Source organism: Ochotona curzoniae, unplaced genomic scaffold (assembly GCF_017591425.1).
Source record: "Ochotona curzoniae isolate NIBS_2020 unplaced genomic scaffold, NIBS_Ocur_1.0 contig_3432, whole genome shotgun sequence".
Classification (NCBI taxonomy): domain Eukaryota; kingdom Metazoa; phylum Chordata; class Mammalia; order Lagomorpha; family Ochotonidae; genus Ochotona; species Ochotona curzoniae.
In genome coordinates, this window is record NW_024465859.1 from 10,656,446 (window position 1) to 10,682,500 (window position 26,055).

At 40.1% G+C, this 26,055-nt stretch overlaps 1 protein-coding gene across 1 annotated transcript in view; it reads right to left on the reverse strand.

The window, feature by feature from the left end:
* CCDC73 (coiled-coil domain containing 73) overlaps window positions 1–26,055 on the reverse strand; it is a 117,029-nt gene that overhangs the window by 79,460 nt on the left and 11,514 nt on the right. The window contains exon 2 of the mRNA XM_040980055.1: window positions 7,616–7,761. Within this exon, the coding sequence (XP_040835989.1) occupies window positions 7,616–7,750 (135 nt within the window). The 5' untranslated portion in view covers window positions 7,751–7,761. The remainder of the gene's footprint in view (window positions 1–7,615; window positions 7,762–26,055) is intronic.

A 26,055-nucleotide genomic window follows, 5' to 3' on the forward strand; every position in this document is an offset into this window, starting at 1 on the left:
GAGCAAATAAGCTTATACACATTTATTCTGGGAGGAAAGATATGGATAACAAGCATTTCCCCCCCCAAGGCAATTAGATTGAAAATGTACAAAGTATTGATTTTCATTATCTAGTTTGGTTATGTATTTCTCTTTTTGTGGTTACTATGGTATTTGATACTTAACCATGACCTAGATATTCTAAATAACTTTTATTATTTATTAACTTAATCTTGGGTACAACTTATTAGATAGGTACTCCATGACTAATTTACAAATGGGTAAACCTACATAACAAAAAGCATTTAGAAAAAAAAAGAAAGAAAACTCCTGAAATCAGTATCTGAACTTAAATGAGCTCTAATCCATCACTAATTTACAAATGAGTAAACCTACATAATAAAAAGCATTTAGAAAAAAAAAGAAAGAAAACTCCTGAAATCAGTATCTGAACTTAAATGAGCTCTAATCCATCACTAATTTACAAATGAGTAAACCTACATAATAAAAAGCATTTAAAAAAAAAAGAAAGAAAGAAAATCCTAAAATCAATATCTGAACTTAGATGGGCTCTAAAGTACATTATACTACCTTTAAAACACTACATATGCTAGAAGACTATAGGGAGTGCCATAACTCTTCACCTTAAACCTCAAAAACTCCTAAGACCTCCACATTCATTTTGCCTTAATTAAATGTACAAGTGCATTGTAATTTTTGGCAGAACAATTCAAAGAAAAACTAGATATAAAATTGAATGAAAAATAAGACTTTTGGAATTGTTATAAATATTTTAATATTAAAATTATTCTACATTAGGTATTGTAGTGAATTAATTTTATGAATGTAGAAAAAATTGAACATTATTAGGAAGGAAATTAAAATTATATATATGGGTGCCTTGAGGTTATCCCATAATACTAGAGATATTTATTTTGAATAATTTTTTAATAATATGAAGACACTATTTGGAAGAATTATTATTTTGTTAGACATGAGAGTCTGAACTGGGCAATTTTGTAGGAGGTAGATTACAGTTTGAAAAGAAAAGTAAAAGTCCCAGTAACAGTTTCCGATGCTTGGACATGTGCCTTCTGCTTGTACTACATCCCTAAATCTGTTCAGGGTCAAGAACTGAAGAGACATGACCAATATACAACCCATCTTGGAAAACTACAGCCTGAAGCAAGCACTTTAAAGAAAGCATGATACTTTTTAAAGGTAATAAAGGGGAAATAAACCATCAAATTACTCCTCTTTTATTGTTTTTGTAAGAACACTTAACTCTTGTAGTCCTAAGGCATCAAATAAAAAACATTTTCAAGACTCTATATCCTAGACATTCTATTAAAGTTAGAAATAGACTTTCATTTTTATTAAATTTAGTATATCTTTCCCATTTCTATTAACTTTTAAAAACTGGAGAATAGAAGAAAAAAATTAAAATTCCAATAAAAAGTTAAATAATTCTAGTATAAAATTAAAATCCTCACATAGTAAATATGTAATGCTAATTTTCAGCAATGTGGCCAACACCATTTTTATCAGTTTTCTATGAAGCATAAAAATATATGTTCTACAAATGATAAGAAAATGGTATGAGTCCATTTATAAATAATTTTATAGGGCAGTAAAATGTTGCTTAATATTATTTATCACATTTTATACTCTTCATTTCCCATGTTTCCTCACAATTTCCTGATAAATCATTGTTACTTTTGACTACTCAAAACTCCAATGACTTTGACCATTTAATCAAAATTCCAACACACAATCCTGTCTGGCATTTACCAAACTTGATGTGTCTCTAAACCACTGTAATACTTTATTCATAACTTGATTATAAATAATACATAGAATATGATGGTACAGTTACTCCAGCTGGCATATTGCACCATTAAGTTCTCAATTACCTTAAAGCACAGACGAGAAATGACTTGGAAAAGATTATCAAATCAATGCATGTCTTAAAAGTCTAAAACTTGATGGTTTTTTTTATCTCTATTTTATAGATAATTTGGATCAGAAAAAAGTTTGAGGGGATGAAATTTTGGCTTTTCAGTTAAGCTTCCAGTTAGGACATAAAGATGCCCACGTCCCACATCAATACGGGATGTGGCTTCCGAACCCAGATTCCCGATAACGCACATCCTGCGAGGCTGCTCGGGAGGATGCAGCTGGTTGGGTCCCTGCCATTCTCATGAGACCCACACTGAGTTCCCAGGTCAAGGGCTAATCAGAAATCCCGGGAGTGAGCCAATGCACAGGAGAGCTCTCCGATTCTTTTCCTTCCAAATAGTAAAAAAAAAAAAATGCAGATTTTAAACACTTTCTCAATCTTTCTAGTGTTCAAACTATAGTGTACTTTAAGACTTAGTATTTATTTCCCTCATTATTTACTGCAACACAGGAAAGAAACAAAAGGACATTAAAGGAAATATGGGCACTTTTTATACTATAAAGTAGTATAAGATAATATCACAGAACAATGAGAACCTCCACCTCTGTTTTTTCATTTATTTTTTCTGAAAGGCAGAGAAAGGGAGAAACAAACAAGAGAAGAGAGAGAGAGAGAGAGAAAGAAATCTTTCACCTGCTCAAATGCTCACAACATCCAGGACTGGGACAAGTTGACCCAAAAGTCAGGATCTTTACCTATTTGAGTAGCAGCAACTTAAGTATCTGGGCCACCACGCGCCGCCTTTCAGAAGGCCAGGCTGAGGCCTGAGCTTAGATACAATAAGGAATGCAATAAAATCACTTTGCATGTTTTCAGCTTGCAGAGTCGTTTTTTCAGCTCCTTACCACCATGCAAAGGTATGTGATACAGGTATCACATACCTCTTCCACATTAATATGCCTATCTCATCCTTTAAAGAGCTTTATAATATTCCATATATCTTATTCAGTCATCTATTTTGCAGATGAAACCACTCCAATACATTGCCTTTTAAAATGACAGCTTGTCACAATTCTGTGTACTGACCGAGTTCAGCTGGGCAGTTCTGAATCACTGCTGTGCGTAAGGTCACACATTCACAAATATATGGCATTTTGGCTGGGGCTAGAATGGCCAAGGCATTCTCCCACACCCCAGTGTTTCTCCCGTGTAGCTTTTTATCATGAAATAATCTGAACCTTGCGACACTGCAGCTGGCTTCCAAGAAGGTATGTTCTAAGAGAATAAGCCTCAGTGTGCAAGTACTTAACAAGTTAGTACAGCCTGTGGGTAGGGGGTCTATAAGCTGTATCATGTTGGCAAATGTCTCAGTGGCCAAAGAAATCCCATAACCACTCTAAGGTTAATATGCAAGTGTGATATTGAAGGGCATGAAGCACGGGTCACTGAAAGCCACAAAAATGGGGCTGGGCTTTGGCATAGTAAACTAAGCTTGCACCAACAGTGCTGACATCCCATTTGGGAACTAATTCATATCCTTGCTGCTCCACTTCTGATCCTGCTCTATGATTATAGCCCTATACCTCTTTGGGAGATCCAAAAGAAGCTCCTGGCTTCTGGCTTCAGACTGGGCCAGATCCAGTCATTGCAGCTATCTGGGGAATGAACCAGTCGATAGATCTCTGTTTTTCCTTTGCTCTATGACTGCCTAATAAAAATGAATCTTTGTTTATTTGTAAAAAATAAATAAATAAAAGAATAAAAGAAAGCCACAAATGTAACAGTACTGTTTATTTACTGCCTGTTGAAAGATATTTAGATTGCTTATATTTTTCCCATCACAATATAGTAAATATCACTGTAGAAAAATCTTTGCCCAACTTACCTTACATATTATTTTAGATAAAAATATAATTTTCTCCTACTTAGTAACCATGAAATTCTAAATCCTAATTTAAATGAATCTAATTAAACTCTGCCCACCATCAGTATTAATCAGGCTCAATAAGAAAAGGATATGGCAATAATAATTATAGAAAACTTCTGGCAACACTGAAGTTGTTGATCTTTTAAATATTATTCCAGAGTGGAAAGCAAATAATGCCTCATTTTTGTTCTAATTTCTATTGATTTTATTAGTAATGAAGATAGGCATAGTTTATATTTTTACAATTATTTCTTTGCTCTATGTACTTTTCTATTGGGTTATTCATCTTAATCTGTGGGCATATTTTTAAGGTAAGATATTAGTCCATTTTTTATTTTGCATATCACAATATCTCTTGTCACTTTTTTTTACTTTATGTATAATATCTAATCATATTTTCTTTAAAAGAAGGAAAATGTCTACTAACCAGAGCTGGGCCAGGCCATAAGCTCTCGTGTTCCAAGAGCCTGGAACTCCAGTCAGGTCTGTCATACAGGCGCAGGGTCACAAGGACTTGGGCCATTCTCCACTACTTTCCCAGGCACATTAACTTGGAGCTGGATTGAAGGCAGAGCAGCCAGCACTTGAACCTGTGCTCATACACAATGTCCACATTGCAAACAGCAGCTTAACACACTGTGAAACAATGCAGCTTCCACTGTCACAATTTTAAGCAATTTTAGAGCAAGTTTCAAAATCTAATTCAACTAATGCCTCATTTGTCTCTTTCAAAAAAAATTTTATGGCTATCCTCATGCATTTTTTTTTAAGATTTATTTTATTTTATTGGAAAGGCAGATATACAGAGAGGAGGGGAGAGAGAGGGGAAGATCTCCCATCCAATGATTTACTCCCCAAGCGGCCTCAATGTCTGGAGCTGAGCCAATCCAAAGCCAGGAGCCAGGAGCTTCTTCCGGGTCTCCCACTCAGGTGCAGGTTCCCAAGGCTTTGGGCCATCCTCGACTGCTTTCCCAGGCCACAAGCAGGGAGGAGGATGGGAAGCGGGGCTGCCGGGATTAGAACCTGCGCCCATATGGGATCCCAGGCGTGCAAGGCAAGGACTTTAGCCACTACCCTATCGCGCTGGGCACGCATTTTTTGTTAAAGATGTAATTTTAGAGTTTTTTTTTTTAAGTTTAGAAAAACATTATGGTGTGTTTTAATCAGCACCATACTGAATTTGTGGATCCTTTAATGGAACCTCTAATAATAATTTTAAAATGATATTAAAGATCCTAAGAAGGGCAGAGCAAGATGGTACGTAAGATGTTCCCCGAGAGGCATCAACCTGAACAGCTACTCCAACACCAAGCCATTTTCACAAGAGCTAAAGAAACCAGGCAATGACCACAGTTCCTGGTTTCAGTACAGTAAGAAAAAATGGGGCCTGGCGCGGTTGCCTAGTGGCTTAAGTCCTTACATTGAACGCGCCAGGATCCCATATGGATACTGGCTCTAATCCCGGCAGCTCCACTTCCCATCTAGCTCCCTGCTTGTGGCCTGGGAAAGCAGTCGAGGATGGCCCAAAGCTTTGGGACCCTGCATCCGTGTGGGAGACCTGAAGTTCCTGGCTCCTGGCTCTGGTGTGGCACAGCAACAGCCGCTGTGGTCACTTGGAAAGTGAATCATAGGATGGAAGATCTTCCTTTTTGTCTCTCTTCCTCCCTGTATATCTGGCTTTGTAATAAAAATAAACAAATCTTCAAAAAAAAAAAAAAGAAAAGAAAAGATGAGCTTCAGAATACAACAAGCCAAGACTTGCCTGTGTCACCTCACCCCCAGCTCCAAGTAGCACAGCATCTAGATAGCTTGCCTCCAGACAGACAAAGAAAGAGAATGAAGTTGCAACATCTGACACGAAACCCAACAGCACGCCTGCTAGGGTGAAATCCACAGCTCTGCCCCTGCCAAGCTTCGGGACCCTCTCAGCCAGACAGTGTGGCACGGCTCCAGCTGCTGGGATAAAGCCGGAAATAAGCTAACGGTTTTGCCTTGGAGTTCAGTGCCAGGCCTGGTATAGTTCACGCCAGTGCTTGCAGACAGAACCTCCAGATCTCCCCTAGTATTAGGAAGACATCGGTGGGATGGACTCACTTCAGACTATATCACCACCAACCTCACACAGGCCTAATATGCACCACAGAAACCGAGCAGAACCCATCGACTGTGAGGCCCCGCGGTGGTACTCATTTGAGGAATAAACCAGCAGGTGTAATACTGTTTCATCTTTCTCTGTAACTTTACACTCCAAATAAACAAGCTTAAACTCTAAAATTATCTTCGAAAACTTAAAAAGCTGTCTTTCTCTCTTGCTCTGCCAAATAAATAAGTACTCTAAAAAAATAAATAAAAGAAACGCTTGTCAAACATTTTGGAGAAGGAACACTCATACACTGTTAGTGGAAATGCCAATTAAATTAGTACCACCAACATGGAAAATGTTAGGAAGGCTCTTAAAAAAATTAAAATAGACTGCATATAATCCAACTATCTTACTTCTGAGTATATCTCTGAAGGCAATGAAATGAGCAATTCAAAGACCTATAATCTCATGTTTATTGCAGCACTATTCAAAACAGACAAAATACAGAATCAACTCTAATATCCATGAAAGAATGAATGGTTAAAGAAAATGTGACATATACTGTCCAGATGCCTGCACGAACGAGGCCACTCCATCTTGAACTGTGAACTTCCAAAACAAACCTTCCTGAAGACATTTAAGTTAAAACAACAAAAAGATGATTAATAGAAGGAGGAATGAAACAAAGTTGGATGACGGATACCAAATCACATTTAGATGGCCCAGTGTATTTTATATACCATACAAAGAACTGGAAGAGAAATGATGAGCAAACAGAAGAGCCAACTGTCTGATTTGATCAGTTAATATTGAATGCATATGTCAACTACAGCACTGTGCCCCACTCAACTATGCAAATACCCTTTTAAAAACCCTAAGCTAGGCTAGACTGCAAGTTAAAACATTTGAATAGACAATTAGGAAAACAAAACTAATGACACAAAATTCAGCAGAAAGTGATAAACGGGGGAAACAAAAGAAACATACTTGTTGTTCCACTGTCCAGTATACTTGTCTAACAGGAGTTAAAGAAAAAAAAAAAAAAAAGATCAGAGAGGAAATGACCAAAAAAGTCAAATGAACTTTCCCTAGGAATCAGGAATCAAAATGAGTCTCAAGATACACAAAGAAATCCACACTCAAGCAATACTAAAGATGCAGATCATCACTGCAAAAGAGTTCTTAAAAATGAAGGAAATTTATATTAATAGAAAGCTTCTTGGGAAAAAAATCGGTAAATTTCAACATCAAAAAATCTTGAGGGCCCGGCGCGGTGGCGCAAGTGGTTAAAGGTCCTCGCCTTGCACACCCGGGATCCCATATGGGCACCGGTTCTAATCCCGGCAGCCCCGCTTCCCTTCCAGCTCCCTGCCTGTGGCCTGGGAAAGCAGTCGAGGACAGCCCAAAGCTTTGGGACCCTGCACCCGCGTGGGAGACCCGCAAGAGGCTCCTGGCTTCGGACTGGCATAGTATCGGCCCGTTGCGCTCACTTGGGGAGTGAATCATCGGACGGAAGATCTTCCTCTCTGTCTCTCCTCTCTGTATATCTGCCTTTCCAATGAAAAATAATAAAAATAAATCTTTAAAAAAAAAATCTTGAAAGTACTCTCAGAGTAAAAAATGTCCATCTATAATTCAGCAACAGAAAGTATATTTTCTGGCAAAATAAATAAAGGATAAAAGAATTTACCATTAACAATAAATAATCTTTTGAAAAGCAGCTTACCCTTCTCATACGTAACTCTTCTACCGCTTCCAGTAAGCTTGTTTTGAAATCTAGCAGCTGAATAGAAAATAACGTTTCTGCAGAACTCTGAAGACTAAAGGCAGATGATGACTCATCGCTGAGATCATTCTCCATGTTAACATTTCCTGTAATACAAAATATTTAATTGAAAAAGACATTTATCTAATACGTTTTCAGGTAAAAATGCAGTTTCTGTAACAATATAATAATTTGCATACCATAATCTACCAGGTTTGGTATTATTTAAACAACAGCTGTATACTGATCCCTGCGCTATCCTTGATAGAGAAACATTGGTGAGTGGTTTGATTCTGTTTCTCTGTGATTGAACCTTTTGGTACCTGAGTATCCTGGGGGATTAAATTTTCTACCCCTAAATACAAGTGTCCCAAAAGGTAGGTTACTATTGCTACAGATGTGGGATGACCCTTTCCAAGGTTCCAAGGTACTTCATACCAAGCCTAAGAAACACTGCTTCTCAAACTTTGTAATAGCAAAACTCTGCAATGATAATTTTATAACCATATTTTGGCAAGGAAAAGGCATAAATTACTCAACATAGTTTTTCAGTCTATATCTTTAGTCTAAGTTATTAAAAATATAATTGCCAGACCCAGCATAATGACCTAGTGACTAAAACCTTGCTTGCAAGTGCCAGGATGCCATATGGGCACCAGTTCGTGTCCAAGCTGTTCCACTTGCCCATCCACCTCCCTGCTTATGGCCTAGGAAAGCAGTAGAGGATGGCTCAAGTTCTTGGGACCCTACACCCATGTGAGAGACCTGGAAGAAGCTTCTAACTCCTGGCTTCAGATTGGTTCAGCTCCAGCCATTGCACCCACTTGGGGAGTGAACCAGAAGTCAGAAGATAAAGCCAGAAATAACATCTGTGTCTCCACACGAGTGGCAGGAATGCAAGCACTTGAGCCTAAGTATTAGCAGGAAAATACAGCAGGAAGAGAGACAGGACTCAGTCATAGGCACTCTGATATGGGATGTGGGTAACTCAGGCAGTGATTTCACCTGTTGGATCATAACACCCACCCCAGGATTTTTTAACTTTTTGTTTTCTGTTTGTCTTTATCTCTATCTTTATAATCAATGTTAACTGTCATATCAAAATGCCTTATTATTGGAGCCAGCACAGTGGCATAGCACACTAATTCTCCACCTGCAGTATTAGTACACCATACAGGCACTAGTTCGTGTCCCCCTCCACTCCACTTCTGATCCAGCTCTATGCTTACAGTCTTGAGAAAGCAACATAGTATAGCTCAAGCCCTTGACCTTGCTCCCCAATAAGAGACCCAAAAAAAACTTCTCGCTCCTGGCTTCTGATGGGCTCAGCTCAGGCCACTGAGGCCATCTGGGGAGTGAACTACCCAATGCAAGATCTCTCTGTAAATCTGCCTTTCAAATGCAAATAAATAAATCTTTTTTCTTTAAAGATTTATTTATTTTTACTACATAGTCAGATATACAGAGAGGAGGAGAGAGAGAGGAAGATCTTCCGTCCGATGATTCACTCCCACAAGCGACCACAACAGCTGGAACTGAGCCAATCTGAAGCCAGGAGCCAGGAGCTTCTTCTGGGTCTCCCACAAAGGTACAGGGTCCCAAAGCTTTGGGCCATCCTTGACTGCTTTCCCAGACCACAAGCAGGAAGCTGGATGGGAAGCGGGGCTGCTGGAATTAAAACCAGTGTCCATATGGTATCCCAGGCGTGCAAGGCGAGGACCTTAACTGCTATGCAGACCCAAAAATCCTTTCTTAAAAATAGCATATTATGGCCAAAATTAGCTTTTTGTAAGCCTCTTGTCAAAAACCTATAACAGACTTAACAAAAATAAACAGCAAAATATCAAAGTATGCCATTACAGAAAATAATTTAACCACAAATATTGTAGGACATAAATCTGATCTTTTGTAGTAATATCACACTAATATAAAAAAAGTAAAGCCAGATAGGAGGTAGACTGGGCAACAGTAGACTATAGTAGAGGCTGGCATGCACAAGAAACCAAGGCTGGGGGCAGGCCTGGTGGGGTTGGTGGCGGTTCCTGGAAATTGCCCCAGCTAGGCTACAACACCCATTGGAGAGTATAAGGACTGGGTTGTGAAGGGTGCTGGCTGGGCTGGGTTGCAGCACACGTCGGTTCATGTTAGATGTGGGGCTGAGGTGGAACCAACCAACTGCATCCACCAGTATATGTGTGGCTGGTGCAGATGGCAAGCCACACCTGACCCTGCACAGGCTGGCACACACAACAGTCAAGTCTAAGGTCACCAGAGCCATTTCCTGGGGGCTCCCCAAGCGGACTGCTGGACTCAGACTCTGGCCACAGGGAAAATCACAGGACATATAGTCCAACCTTGAAGTATATGTTCAGGACTGGGCCTCCTCAGTTGCTGATGTTTATGCGGTGGACAGCATGTCCAAACGCAAATGGGAGGGGAGGGGGGTGGGAGGGAGGGAACCTAACAGTCCGCTCATCTAAGCCAGCAGGGGGCATCAACTACCTTGTCAGACAATGGAAAGCAAAGCAGGTTGGATAATCCTCCTGATCAAGCTTTTGCAGCAGCATGTTCCTGGGTTTATGGATTTCGCCAACCAGTAGACATTGGAAAGATTTTCTTGGTTCTGGAGTTACAAAATCTGACAATGTATGAGGCTATCAAAACCACTGAAGGGCTCGGTGCAATAGCCTAGTAGAAACCACCAGGATCCCATATGGGCGCCAGTTCATGTCTCAATTATTCCACTTCCACCCAGCTCTCTGCTTGTGGACTGTGAAAACAGTAGAGAATGCCCAAACCCTTGGGATCCTGCACCCACGTGGGAGACCAGAAGCTCCTGGCTCCCAGCTTTGGATCAGCTCAGCTTCGGCCTTTACAGCTGCTTGGGGAATGAACCAGAAGATGGAAGATCTTTTTCTCTGTCTCTCTCTAATCTAATAAAATTAAATACATCTTTAAAATAAATCACTAAGTTACGCCCTTGGAACACTCTTTCCCACATCTCTAGGACGTCCATCTCCCAAAGGACCATCTCCCAACCTAGGGTGCTAATGTGGTTTAACAGCAACAAAAAGCCTGTGAACACAGGAGAAAAAAATTAAAACAAGACTGAAACATGTGCACCACCCAACTTCCTTCCTTCTTACCCCAATATTAAAAATTTTTTAAAAAGAAACTTCCCATAAACACGAAATACAGATTCTTAATAGCACATAGAGCATTTCCCAGGACAGATTATATAGTAGGTCAAAACAGGCCTTAACATAAGTAACAAGAAAAACTTCTGAAATTACAAACTTAAACAACTTATTCCTGAATGACCAATGATTGAAAAATAAAATTAAAAAAAATTTTTAACTGAACTACAATGGAAACACAGCATACTAAACCTATGACATACAGCAAATGCAGTATTAAAAGTGAAGTTTAGAGCAACCAATAGCTACATTTAAAAAACAAATGTCAGAAAGCTATCAGTAAACAACTTACTGCTGCCTTTAAAGAAAATAAAAAACAAATCAAATCCAAAATTGACAGAACTCAGAGCACATAACATAAAGACTAAGAGTTGATTAAAAGTCAATGAAATTAACAGTTTGTTCTTTAAAAAGACTGATAAGTTCTTAACTAAGCTAGCCAAGAAAACAAGACACAGGATTCAAATATCTAGGTCAGAAATGAAAGTGATGACATTACAACTGACACCACAGAAATACAAAAATTATTAGAGATTTTTGTAATCAAATCAAAATTGTATGGCAACAAATTCATAACTGAGAATCAACAAATTCTTAGAGATATATACCTTACAAAGATTGAATCACGAGGAAACAGAACATCTAAACAACCAAAAATGAATAGCAAGAAATTAAAAACCTCTCATCAAAGAAAAATCCAGGATCAGATGGCTTAAATGTTGAATTCTACTTTGTATTTAAAAAATTAACTCCGATTTTTCTAAAATTACTTCAAAAAAAGCAGAAAAGATTCTTCTAAATTCATTCTATAAAGTCACATACCAAAACTGGACCAGTGCATGACAACAACAAAGAAAGCAAACTCCAGGCAATATCCTTGATGAACACCGACTCAAAAATCCTAAACAAAATACTAGTAAATTGGGGTTGGTATTGTGGTGCATCAGGTTAAGCTGTGACCTACCCAAACGGACTCTAGTCTGAGTACCAGTTGCACCACTAGCAATCCAGTTCCCTGATAATGCGCCTGAGAAAGCAGCAAAAGATGACTCTGTCCCTGCCTGAAAGATCCAGAAGAGGCTCTTGGCTTCTACCTGGTCTAGCCTTAGATGTTCCAGTCAGTGAGAGGAAGAGCTCTCTCTTTCTGCCTTTCAAATAAATACTTTTTAGCAAACTGAATCCAAAAAACACATTTAAAAGATCATTCTCCATGATCAAGTTGGATTCATACCAGGGATTCAACAATGGTTCAACATAATATAAACCAATGAAAGTTATACCTACATGAAGCACTAAAATCATATCATCTCAACAAATGCAGAAAAGATATCTGATAAATTTCAATTCCATTTCATGATACAAACTCTAAACAAATTAGTATAAAAAAAACCCAGACTTCAACATAACCGAGGTCACCTGTAACAAACATCATAATTGTGAAAATCGGTTTCTCTCTCCAAATTTGGACAATATAAGGATTTTCACTTTAACCAGTTTTATTCCAAATATCAGAAATCTTAACTAGAGAAATTAGGCAATAAAAAGAAATAAGGGGCCCCAAAATCACAAAGATGAAATAAAAACCATCATTGCTAATAACATGATACTATATTCAGAAAACCCCAAGGATTCTAACCAAAAAGTTAGAGCTAGTAAACAGATTCAGCAATTGCAGGATACAAACTCACTGCACAAAAATTAGCACGGTAGGACCAGCACTGTAGCACAGAAGGCTAAGCTTCAGCCTTTAGCACTGGTAACTCCTACATGTGCCAATTTGAGTCCTGACTGTTCCACTTCTGATCCAGCTCCCAGTGCAGGAGACTCAGAGGAGGCTCCTTGCTTCAGATCAGCTCAGGTCCTGCCACTGTGGCCATGTGGGGGGTGAACCAGTGGATGGAGGATCTCTGTCTCTGTCTCTCCTCTCTATAACTCAGTTTTTCAGGTAAAAAAAAATTAGAAAACAAAACTAGCATTGCTATACATCAATAGTAAATCATCTGAAAAAGAAATCAAGAAAGCAATCCCACTTCCAACAGCTAAGAAAAAATAAAATATAGGAGAATGCACTGAGTGAAAGAAATTTCATTTCTACAATGAAAAGTATAAAGATGGCAAAAAATGTACATGTTGGAAAAATTAATACTTAAATGTATATACTACCCAAAGCAATTTATGGATTCAATATTCTATCAAAATATCATTTTTTTATTCCACAAAACTAGGAAAACACATTACTAAAAAGATTCCTAATAGCAAAAGCAATCTTGATCAAAAAGAATAAAGCATGACCTAGCGGCTAAAGTCCTCGCCTTGAACGCACCGGGATCCCATATGGTCACCAGTTCTAATCCCAGCAGCTCCACTTCCCATCCAACTCCCTGCTTGTGACCTGGGAAAGCAGTCAAGGACGGCCCAAAGCCTTGGGACCCTGCACCCATGTGGGAGACCCAGAAGAAGTTACTGGATCCTGCACCCATGTGGGAGACCCAGAAGAAGTTACTGGATCCTGGCTTTGGATCGGCATAGCACCAGCCGTTTCGCTCACTTGGGAAGTGAATCATCAGATGGAAGATCTTCCTCTCTGTCTCTCCTCCTCTCTGTATATCTGACTTTCCAATAAATAAATAAATCTTTTAAAAAAAAAGAATAAAGCAAGAAGCATTATACTACCTCACATTAAAATTACAAAGCTATAATAAATAAAACAGCATGATATTTGGCAAAAGAAAAAAATCCCCAAGCCTATGGAACTGTATCATGAAAAACTTTAAATAAATTAATTTTTAAAAGTTTCATAGATGAGCATGCTGGCACAATGGGATAAACTGTACTTGACATGGGTACATTCCTTACTGGGTGCATCTAAGATAGCGTTCTGCATCCAATTTCTGTATCAAGCTTCCTGCTAATGTGCATCTGCAATACAGCAGATAATGCTCTCAAGTACTTGGGATTCTGTCACCACACGGGAGACCACAATGGAGACCCTCTATGAGCCTCGGTCCAGCCTGGGCGATTCAGGCATTTTGGGAGTGAACCAGATGATGATACAAGATTTCTTCTCTCTCTCCCCTTCTCTCTCCTCTATCCTCTCTCTCTGCTTTCTCTCTTTCACTTTCCCTTCTTCCCTTCCCTTCCCCTTTCAAATAAACACAAATAAATAAAATAAATGTTAAAAAAAAAAAAAAAAGAGATTCGCAGACCAATGGAACACATCAGAGGCCCTAAAAGTAAACCCATGCATCTACAGCAAATTTACCACTGACAAAGATGCTAAAACACACAAAACGATTTTAGGGTTTAGCATGGTCATGCTCATGTTAAACCAATGCTCACAATGTAGACATGCCATATCAGAATGCTAGTCTGACTCTCAGCTGATCCACTTCCACCCAGTTTTCTGCTGGAAAGGCCACGAATGCTGGTCCAAGTGCTAGGGCACCTGCCACACATACAGGACCCAGTGGAGTTTCTGGCTCCTAACATTTGCCAGGCCAGCCCTACGATTGGAGCCATTGGGGCAGTAAACCAGCAGATGGACATATCCAGATCACTTTCCTCATTCTCTTCCTCCTTCCGTCACCTCCCTCTGTGCTGTTCTTTACTTCAAAGAATTTTTCTAGAAGAAAAAATTTTTTAACTAAATTATGCCATGGAAACTGGTTCTGCCTTTCTATCTCTCAATCTCTCTCTTTCACCAGGTACAAAAATTAAAAGCCTACCTGAAGACATGAAACTTTCAAACTATTACAAGAAAACATATGCAAAATATCTTATCACATTTAAAAGAGCTAGGCTTTTCTGGATCAGACCTGGAAAGCACAAGAAATAAAGCAAAAAACACAGACATGCAATTTCATCAAAGGACTTCTGTACAACAAAGGAAATAATAAACAGAACTAAGAGACATCTACAAGACAGGAGAAAATATCTGCAAGCTATACGCATGACAAGGGGTTAGTACCCAAAACATGAAGAAATCAATTCCACAGCAAAACAAAACGATCTAATTTAAAAACCAGCAGATCTGAAAAACATTCCCCAAAGAAAACATGTAAATAGCCAAGAACATGAATAACATTCAACCTCACAAATCATCAAAGAAGTACAAATTAAAACCACAAACCTCACTCTAGTAAGATTATCATCAGAAAGGCAAAAGATAACACAAGTTGGCAAGGATGTGGAGAGAATGGAACCCCCGCATATTGTGAGTGGAAATGTAAATTAGTACCACTGTGGAAAGCAGTATGAGGTTCTTCAAGAAATGAAAACAGAACTAACAAGCAGAGCTACTCTATGTATAGTGTGTATACACACACACACTGTATTACTCCCAGGTACATATTAGAGAAAGAAAAGCCATCTGCTGCAGAGACATTTACACTCTCACATTTTTTACAGCACTTGTCACAAGAGCCAAGAACTGAAACAATGTAACTGTCCATCCAAAGACTAATGGATAAACAAACTTGACATACACACACGTAAACAATAAACTACTGCTTATTTTAAAGTGATGACATTTTGTCACTTACAGAAATGTAGAGTGAATTAAAGATAAATAAGTTGGGTCCGGCAGCGTGGCCTAGCGGCTGAAGTCCTCACCTTGAACGCACCGGGATCCCATATGGACACCGATTCTAGTCCCGGGAGCTCCACTTCCCTTCCAGCTCCCTGCTGGTGGCCTGCGAAGGCAGTCAAGGACGGCCCAAAGCCTTAGGACCCTGCACCCGTGTGGGAGACCTGCAAGAGGTTCCTGGATCCTGGCTTCGGATCGGCATAGCATTGGCTGTTGCACTCACTAGAGGAGTGAATCATTGGACAGAAGATCTTCCTCTCTGTCTCTCCTCCTCTCTGTGTATCTGACTTTCCAATAAATAAAAAAATCTTTAAGAAAAAAAAGATAAATAAGTTGTGAAGTACACAGGAGGACAAAGAGCACGTGATCTTAATTGCTCCACTTCTGATCTAGCTCCCTTGCAACGTGCCTGGGAAGGCAGGAGATGATGGCCCAAGTGCTTGGGACCCCTGCAGCTACACGGCAGACCCTGCAGCTCTAGGCTCCTGGCTTCAGAATGGCTCAGTCCTGGCCACTGCAGACTTTCTCTGTCTCTCCCTTTCTTTCTCTCTGTGATTCTGCCTTTCAAATAAATAAACCTTTTTTTTTTTAATGTAACAATAGTTACCAGATTTTTAAAAAAAAAAGTGTTAACAGGGATTACCATAAGCACAGGAGCAAAGCTGGGAGGGTAGGTATGAAGAAAGTTGATTGATAACTACTAGGTTATAGCTAGATAGGATTAAGTTCTTAAGGCAAAATTTTAATGTATTATATAGTCTCTATGAGAATCCACCATGGGGGGAGGGTACAGGGCAGGATTGGGGGGATCCCAGAGCCTATGAAGCTGTGTCACATAACACAATGTAATTAACAACAACAAAAAATAACTAGAATATAGAATTTAGGATGTTTTCAATATAAAGAAATATTCAATGCTTGAAAATAATGCATTTAGCCTGACTGGCTATTACACAACGTATACCTGAAACAAAACTTGTATCTCTAGAATATGTACAATTTTATACCTACTGAAAAGTTTTAAATATAATAAAACAATTACAGAAAAACACAAAAATAACAAATTGGAATCACACAATCACATTCAGATACATATTTTGGTTAAGAAAACATAGCATCTTGTTTTCAAATATATAGAAATTTACCAAAAAAAATGGCATAAAGCAAATCTCAAAAAAAATTTCAAAGGACTTAAAACATGTAGATAATGGGCTAGAATTGTGATGCAGCAAGTCACCACCTGTGATAATGACATCCCATACTGGAGTGCCAGTTCAAGACCCCAAGGACACTGCTCTGACCCAGCTTCCTGTTCATATGCCTAGGGAGGCAGCAGAAAACGCCCCAAGTGCTTGGTTCCCTGTCATCCACATGGGACAGACACCTAGATAGAACTGCTGGCCCCTGGCTTTGACCTAGCCCACACCTGGCTGTTAAGGACATTTAGCAAGCAAAGCAGCAGACAGGAAGAGTTCTATGCGTCTGTCTATATCTCCCTCTGCTGTCCAAATAAATACAAAAAATAAATTTAAAACTCTAAAGAATCAAAGGAGTTACAGCAATCAAAAATTATGGGGTGAGGGGGAGTAGATGATACAATGGCTCAATAGGCCAATCCTCCCCCATGAAGTACCAGCATCCCATATGGGTGCCTGTTCGTGTCCTAGCTGCACCACTTCCCATCCAGCCCATGCTTGAGGCCTGGGAAAGCAGAGGAGAATGGTCTATGCGCCCATGTGGGAAACCTGGAAGAAGCTCCTGGCTTCCGATCAGCTCCGTTTCAAGGCCAGATCACATGTCTATGAAACGTTTTCAAGATCAGAGATCATGACGGCCCAAGGCATTTATGAAACTCTGGAAGCCCATTCTCGGAGAGGCCATCTCACATGCCCCACATCCACTCTCATCTCTTGCACCCATCAGCAGGTACTGTGGCTTTGTCCAGTCGGCTTCCAGCTCCAGCTACCACACACACTAGCAGGTGCAGCAGCCTAGTCATGAGACCCTCCCAAAAACTTCCACGAGGCCAGTTCCCAGACTCAATTTCTGTGTGAGCCATTAGGTGCAAGATCCTGGCCCAGCACTCTGCTCTGCCTGGGCAGGAAGATCCCTAAGAACCCTCACCAGGCTCGTCCTCAGACTCACCTCTTACTTATACCTGTGGATGCTGCAGCCTAGCCCAGTCCGCCCCCAAACCTGGCTCTTGCACTCATTTTCTCTTTTTCTCTCTCCCTCAGACAAAAAATGAAAAAATAGGACAATTACTAGTGTTATTGGTGTTCTTATCCTTTGGTTTCTTATTTTAAAAATAAGTATCCTTATTTAAACCATTTTGAGTCAGACTTCACATTACCTGCTCTCAAAAGCATTCAACATACAGCTCATTTGCATATTTATTATAGCTATGCGTATGGATATGCATAACTACTTGGTTATTTGCATATGTCTCTTACATTCTACAGCCCCTAAGGCTGGATCGTGCCTAATATTTTGGGATTTTTGTTTATTTGTAAGTCTCCCAAGACTCCTAAAACTCTCAAATTGAAAACTTGTAGACTCAGTTCAGTGTCATTTGATCTGTACTCAGCTTCATGCTCCTTGGTGAAATGTGAAATGGTCACTTCTCCTTCCAAAAGTAGAATCTACTACTTTGCTCCCTTGAAACTGGAATTATTTTAACATTGGTTTTGGTTAATAGGCTTTGAAGCTGTTCTCACTTGAAATACTATTCTGAATTTGCCATGCCATTACTATACCATGAAAAAGCTCAGAATACAATTTACAAAGTGAGAAGAGGCCCAGCCATCACCAATGTCCCAGCTGAACCCAGTCCTGGATCAGCCTACACATTCAATGTGGCTGCAAACATAAATCTTGACAAGACAAGCAGAAAAACAATACAACCAACACAAAATTGTGTTCTCTGTTAACAAATTTTGAACAAACACTTTTTTTTATGCCCAATAATTCCACTGGAATTATTCAACAGTATTTTAAAAGCCATCTCCCACTTGATATGTAAAATGTCAAACAACACTTTGAACACTGGTCCTCCATTTGAGTTGACCAGGAGCAGAGACAGAGCAGCAGATCTCAGCCGGGCAGTGCAAGAACAGGGTGGATTTCATGGCCCAGTTAGCCCCCTAGAGCTGAATTGGGCGTCATTTTGTGTAAGGAGGCAAAAGCAAGGGAAAGGACTGACCATACACTGAGCTGGGAGTGAACTGATTTTTTACTCACTGAATTGTGGCAAAGTGGCATTCTACAGGTTCCACCCAAGACAGGTCTGGGTAGCCCTCAGATCTGACAGCCAGCAGATCAAGAACTCTAGTAGTGATACATCAGGTGCCATTTTGTACACTGTGGTAATAGCTTTAGGACTGCAGGGGACAACAATGAACTGTGCATGTGGTGAGCTCACGAGAACTCACTGAGTTCAGTGGATTGCACTGGTCCCACCGGAAAATGTCGACTATGGCAATCGTACGGGTCAAGACAGGTCCGTGTGGCACCCAGACCTAATGGCCAACAGGTTCCAGCAAGATCAGCACCACCAACAACCTAACTATATAGGATACCGGCTGTCTCTCTAATCCTGGGACCTGCTCCAACCATAAGTAGGAGAAAGTTTGCAGAGACAATGGTGCAACCTCAGCATGATATCACAAGAGGTGGAGAATGGTGAGCCAGCAGCTGGAGCTACAGAGACCATGGTGGAACTCTAACATAAGAACCTACACCTGGAACTTGCTGGAGGTTGTGGCACAAATGAATGCAAACCAAGAACCTTGTTCCAACTGCAATAAGTAAAATCACATTGTAGACCTGTGGGTGACACAGCTTAGAAACCTGTCCCAAGGAGAAGACTCTGCTAACCAGAAGTGCAATGACCAAGAGCAAAAGAAGAGACAAAGGCACAATGAATATTACCAAAAACTCCACTGCAAAGGAGCAACACTCTATGCCAACCTCAGATTTAACTGAGGAAGACATCAAGAAAATGCAGAACACAGAATTCAGAAAACTCATTTTAAAGCTTCTGATCAACAATGAGAAGCACATACAAGAGTTCAAAGAATTTAAGGAATATTTTACACAAGCAATAGCAGCAATAAAGCCAATCAAGGCTGATATATCAGAAATTAAGAACACAGTAGAGCAAATTAAAAGCACAATAGACAGTCTCCAAAATAGAATGAAGCAAGCAGAAGAAAGAATATCAGAATTGGAAGATATTTCCTATCATCAGGGGGCAAGCAAACAAAAAGCTGGAAGCAGAGCTGGATCATGCCAAAAAAAATATTCAGGAATTGAAAGACACTATATTAAGAGGCCTAATATAAGAGTTATGGGAGTCCCGGAAGGTGCAGAAAGAGAAACTGGTTTTACAAATGTATTTAATGAAATAATAAAGGAAAATTTCCCTAATCTGGAGAAAGAATTGGGAAACAAGATCCAGGAGGGGCACAAAACTCCCAACTGGCCTGATCAAAAGAGATCTTCACCAAGACACATGATCATCAAGCTCTCTTCAATTGAATATAAGGAAAAGATCCTTAAATGTGCACATGAAAAACATCAATTGACATATAAAGGAATGTCAATTAAACTCAAAGGAGATCTCTCCCAGGAAACTCTACAGGCAAGAAGAAAATGGAGTGACATATTCCAGATTCTAAAAGAAAAAAACTGTCGGCCTAGGATAACATACCCAGCAAAGCTTTCTTTTGTCTTTGAAAATGAAATAAAATTCTTCCACAGTAAAGAAAAGCTAAAAGAATTTGCCTCTTCCAAACCTGCCCTACAAATGATACTTCAAGATGTTCTCTTGACAGAAAAGGGTAATAGCACCCAACGAAACCAAAGGTAAATGTGAAGAACATCCCAGTAAAATAACAACAGAAGACTAAACCAATGAGCAACCCATTCCTACAATGATAGGACAAATTACCACCCATTCATATTAACCCTGAATGTAAATAGCTTAAGCTCAAACGTCATAGATTAGTAGACTGGATTAAAAAACAAAACCCATCTATTTGTTGTCTAGAAGAGATATATTTCACCAACAAAAATCAGCAGACGAACCCTTCAAAGAAGCACAAGAAGCAAGGAAGGAAACAGCCCGGAAAAAGTGCACCACTGGCATACATTTGGCATGGGTTGGGGGGTGGACCAGGCTGAGTAGTTCGCATCATCCACTGGCAAATCCGAATGCCAGAGCAGAGTGCGGGTCGAGCCAGGTTCAGTCGCGACAAAAGCAGGATACAATACAGAATACCAAGGTGAGGCTGCCTGTGCCAGATGAGAACGCAGCACCCAACCAATACACATGAGAATCAGGAAGGGGGAGCAGAGCCAACAAGGGAATACGGGGTTGTTCCCGTGCTGGATAGCTACTTCCACTGGAGAGCATGAGCTGGGAAGAGACTAGGTAGGGCTGTAGCACCTGTGCACCTCATATGGACCAGATCAGGGAAGAGCCAGGACAGGCAGACTATTCCTACTAGTGTTAACAAAATGGGAGGGGGTGAGACTGTCAGGGCTTAACCGTAGCAGAAGCTGGCACTAGGGGCCATTACTGTCAAATTCAACCACAGGGCCACCTGGAGAGAGCACAACCGAGAGTGAGAGTGACCTGGGAGGGAAATAGTGGGCCCCCCACTCTTGGGTCAACACTCCCATGGGAGGGCACAATAACAACTAGAACAAGGGCTGGGTGGCTAGACAGAGAGGCACTCAACAACATTCCTGCCTATGCCAGGGACAAGCACCTGAACCCAGCCATCTGACAACACCTTAACCCAGCAATCCCAAAACACTGGAATAATTTTTGGAAACAGAGTAAAGAAACTAAGCTCACAATTATTGGCGAAAATGATTATCAGATAGAAATATTACCAGTCATGCCAAGTATGAAGACAAAAGATAATTTAGACACAGAGTGTCCAAAACAACTTCCTAGGCCAGTGCTGTGGTGCAACACTTATGCCACAGCCCAACACCAACATCTCATATCACCACCAAACAAGCCCTGGCTGCTCCACTTCCACAGCAGCTCCCTGCTAAGGTGCCTAGGAAAGCAGTGGAAGATGGCCTAAATGCTTGGGCCCCTGCCATCTATGTAGGAGACCTAGAAAAAGACCCTGGCTATTACTGCCGGATCCAACCCTAGCCACTGCTGCAATCTGGGGATGAACCAGCAGCAGAAGATTCATATTCATTCATTCATTCATATTCTCATTCTCTCTCTCTCTCCTTTTTGTTCCTGCCTTCTCATTTTCTCTTCTTTCTTCTTTTCCTTCTCTTCCTATCTCACTTTTCTCTGCAACTCTTCTTTTCAAATAAGCAAAATTAGTTTTTTTAAAAAGTCTACCTTATATGTACCTTTTCTTAGGGAGCTACCTAAATAGTTCTCCAAAAAAGAACAAGTGATGGATTCCAGGACACTTGTCTAGGTCTGTTCAGAATACCGCAACAAACTGTTAGAAAATAGGAGAGACATAAACAACAGAAATTGCTCTGAAAACAGAAATCTATTTCTCACAGTTCAGGAGGCTAAGAAGTCCTAGATCACAGTGCTGGCAGATTTGGCATCTGGGGAAGTCCCACTTCCTGGTTCGCAGACAACCATCTTTTTGCCGCACCCTCACAAGGTATTAAGAGGTGAGTGAGCTTTCTGGGGTATCTTTCATAAGGGCATTCTCCTTATTTACTCATCCCCAGGACTTTTAATCACCTCGCAAAGGCCACATCTCCAAATAACATATAAGTAACCAGGTTTTAACAATGCATTTTGGAGGATCAGAAGTGGAACAGCTGAGACTCATGCTGTGGCACGGGAAACTTGCCTTCTGTGACAAAGACATTCCTTACAGGTGCTAATTCAAGTCTTGGCTACTACATTTCCAATACAGTTCCCTGCTAATGGCCTGAGAAGCAACAGAGGATGGCCTAAGTTTTTGGGCTCTGAAACTTTTGTGGGCAACCCCAAACAAGTTCTTGGGTTTTGGCTTCAGATCTACTTACCTCCTTTCATTGTAGACATTGAGGAAAGACCGAGCAGATGATAGATCTTGCTCTCTTTTTCTCTCTCCCTCTGTAATGGTACTTTTCAAATAAATACTAAATCTTAAAAAAAAAAAAAGTGGAGCAGCTGGGAATCAAACTGGTGCACATATGGCAGGCTAGTTCAAAGGCAGCAGCTTGATTGGCTGTACCACAACATCAGCTAGCCAACTCTTTTCAAATCACCAGTAAGAGTTTTATACAAAAGTCTGAATTGAATTTGTAATGAATACATTCAAAAAACAGGCAATGGTGAGGGAGGGCAGTGTGGTTGTTCAATTGGCTAATCCTCTGGACACCAGTTCATGCCCCAGCTGCTCCACTTCCCATCCAACTCCTTGCTTGTAGGTTGGGAAAGCAGCAGATGACGACCCAAAGCCTTGGGACCCTGCACCCCTGTGGGAGACCTGGAGGAGGTTCCTGGCTCCTGGTTTTGGATTGGCTCAGCCCCAGCCACTGAGGTCATTTGGAAAATCTTGATTTCTGTTTCTCCTTCTCTCTGTAAATCTGCCTTTCCAAATAAAAACAAATCTTTATCAGTAGATACAGAGGTAAACATTCATGTACATATAGTCATCTGAAGGAACTGTACAATAAACTATTATAACAAGAAGTGAAGATACATTGCAGTATATATCTCTACTCCTGAATCAAAGATGGACTCCCAGTGAAACTTAAATATATCTTGAAAATAGGATGCTGGACTTCGCCACTGTCCAAACCTATAACGTCATGACATACTTAAATAGCGGAATGATGGACTTAAGATTGTTTCTGAAGGACTATATTATCGTAATAACATAGGAGGAATGGGGGAAGGAGTTAGAGTAAGGGAAGAAAGGAAATTCCTGAGCCTATGGAACTGTGTCATAACATATAAACAAAAATGCATATTAAAAATAAACCCAGAGGGCCTGGCAGCATGGCCTAGTGGCTAAAGTCCTCACCTTGAACGTGCCCAGGATCCCATATGGGCGCCGGTTCTAGTCCCAGCAGCTCCACTTCCCATCCAGCTCCCTGTTTGTGGCCTGGGAAAGCAGTCGAGGACAGCCCAAAGCTTTGGGACCCTGCACCCGTGTGGGAGACCCGGAAGTAGTTCCTGGATCCTGGCTTCGGATCGGCATAGCATCAGCCATTGCGCTCACTTGGGGAGTGAATCATCAGATGGAAGATCTTCCTCTCTGTCTCTCCTCCTCTCTGTATATCTGACTTTCCAATAAATAAATATATCTTTAAAAAAATTTTTTTAAAAATAAACCCAGAAAAAAATTAAGAAGACAGGCAATCATATGAAAACAAAATACAGTGCGGTAACTTTGTTAGTAGCAGTGCTATTGTCTTATTTGATGTTATTACCATGAGACTATTCTTCTCAACTATGTACATGGTCTAGACAGAAGAATGTAGAAACAGGCTGTAGAGTAGACTTCTGTTTTTTCAGGAACTATCAGAGTTAATAAACCCATCAACAAATATTTCATGTGCTTGAGACTGCTATAGATACACAGATTTTTAGGCAGCCTTAAGATTTTTTCTGGCCAGCTTTGCCAGAGTGCCATACCTGACATTGTTCTCTTACACCTTCTGCTTTACTATATCACATGCTTTCTATTTTGAGCATGCAATGTTGTTTTTTGGTGACTTTTAAACTGTTCACAGTACCTCAAAATTCTTTCTTTGTGTACAATTCCTACCAGCCACTCTTCAAACTGAAGCGTAAATCTCATCTTCTTTAGTGAGTTTTTTTGTTCCATTATTTTTTATTATTATTATTATCGTTTTATAATACAGTGCCAGAGACTCTGAGATATCCCTTAACTCTTCCCTAAATCTCCTCCCCCAGCCCTTTGCACTGAGTTCTCCTATATTATTACATAATATAGTTCTTCATAAACAGTCAAATGACCATCATTGTGGGCATGGACAATGGCAGAGTCCAGCATCCTAATGTCAAGATATAGTTAATAGTTTCGTTGAGGGCCCGGCGCGGTGGCGCAAGTGGTTGAGGGTCCTCGCCTTGCACGCCCGGGATCCCATATGGGCACCGGTTCTAGTCCCGGCAACCCTGCTTCCCTTCCAGCTCCCTGCCTGTGGCCCGGGAAGGCAGTTGAGGACGGCCCAAAGCTTTGGGACCCTGCACCTGTGTGGGAGACCCAGAAGAGGCTCCTGGCTTTGGATCGGCATAGTATCAGCCCGTTGCGCTCACTTGGGGAGTGAATCATCGGATGGAAGATCTTCCTCTCTCTCTCTCCTCTCTGTATATCTGCCTTTCCAATAAAAAAAATAATAATAAAAATAAATCTTTAAAAAAAAATAGTTTCGTTGAAAGTCCATCTTTGATCTGGAAATAGAGATGCTTACAGCACTGTATCCTCACATCTGGATATAATAGTCTCCACTACACAGTTACTATACATCCCTTTAAATGAAAAGCCACAAAAGAAAATCAACAACAGGAAGAAAGAAACAAAATTCAAAATGCCATGAAGCAAGTAACATGCTACTGAATGATTATTATGTTACTGAAGAAATGAAAAAGAAAATCAAGAACCTTCACGAAGAATATGATGCTACTGTAAGATCTAGGAGTTAGTGAAGAACTTAATGAGAAAAAAAACATTCTGAACAAATGAAACTAAAAACAAAAGATCAAAATCCGTGATATAGTTTATGCTGACCTTTGTTAGATATGTCTTCTGTAGGCAACAAATAAATGGGTTTTGTTTAAAAAAAAATACAAAGAGATGAGGAAAACAATCACAGCAAACTACAACAGCTCAAATGAGAATGACATTTACATAGTGGTAACTACATAACCAGACACTGAAACAATCCAAAGTTTGATGTAATTATATGAGGAAGATGAGAGCATGTGAAGGGGGATGGGCAAATGATAAAAGAAAGCTAAATCCTCTATTTTTACTATAGAAAGCAGCAGATAATCTGTAAAATTGAAAAAATCAAGACTTATCAATGACAAGCACATTATTTAGATGTATTGAAATAAATCTCCCAAAAATTAGCCAAAAGAGTTTATTGTGGTTGCTCAGGAGAGGATGAAATGGCAGAATTCCTTGCTTTTATGAAGCTTGTAAATTACAAACTACAAGCTTTTATCCCCTTTATTTTCCTCTTCCTTTCTTAAACATTTATCTAAAAGAGTTACAAAGATAAGGTCAGAAGCAGAGATATTCCAACTGCTGGTTTACTCTCCAGATGGTTCCAAAAGCCAGAGCTGGGCCAGGGTGAAGCCAGAAGCCAAGAGTTTCCTCAGGTTCTCCCACATGAGTGGTTCTTGGGCCATATTCTGCTCTTTTTACCAGGCCGTTAGGCAGCAGCTGGTTTGGAAGTGGAACAGATGAGAATCAAACCAGTGCCCATATGGGATGTTAGTGTGACCAGCAGCAGCTTTATCTGCTATGCCAAAATGTTGGTCCCTCATTCTCCTTTTTTATAAAGTTTATATACGTGTGTATTTATACATTTAAAATTTCTATAATGTAGGGGAAAACACTAGTATGTTTAAGTTAGCACAAAGCCTTACAAATATA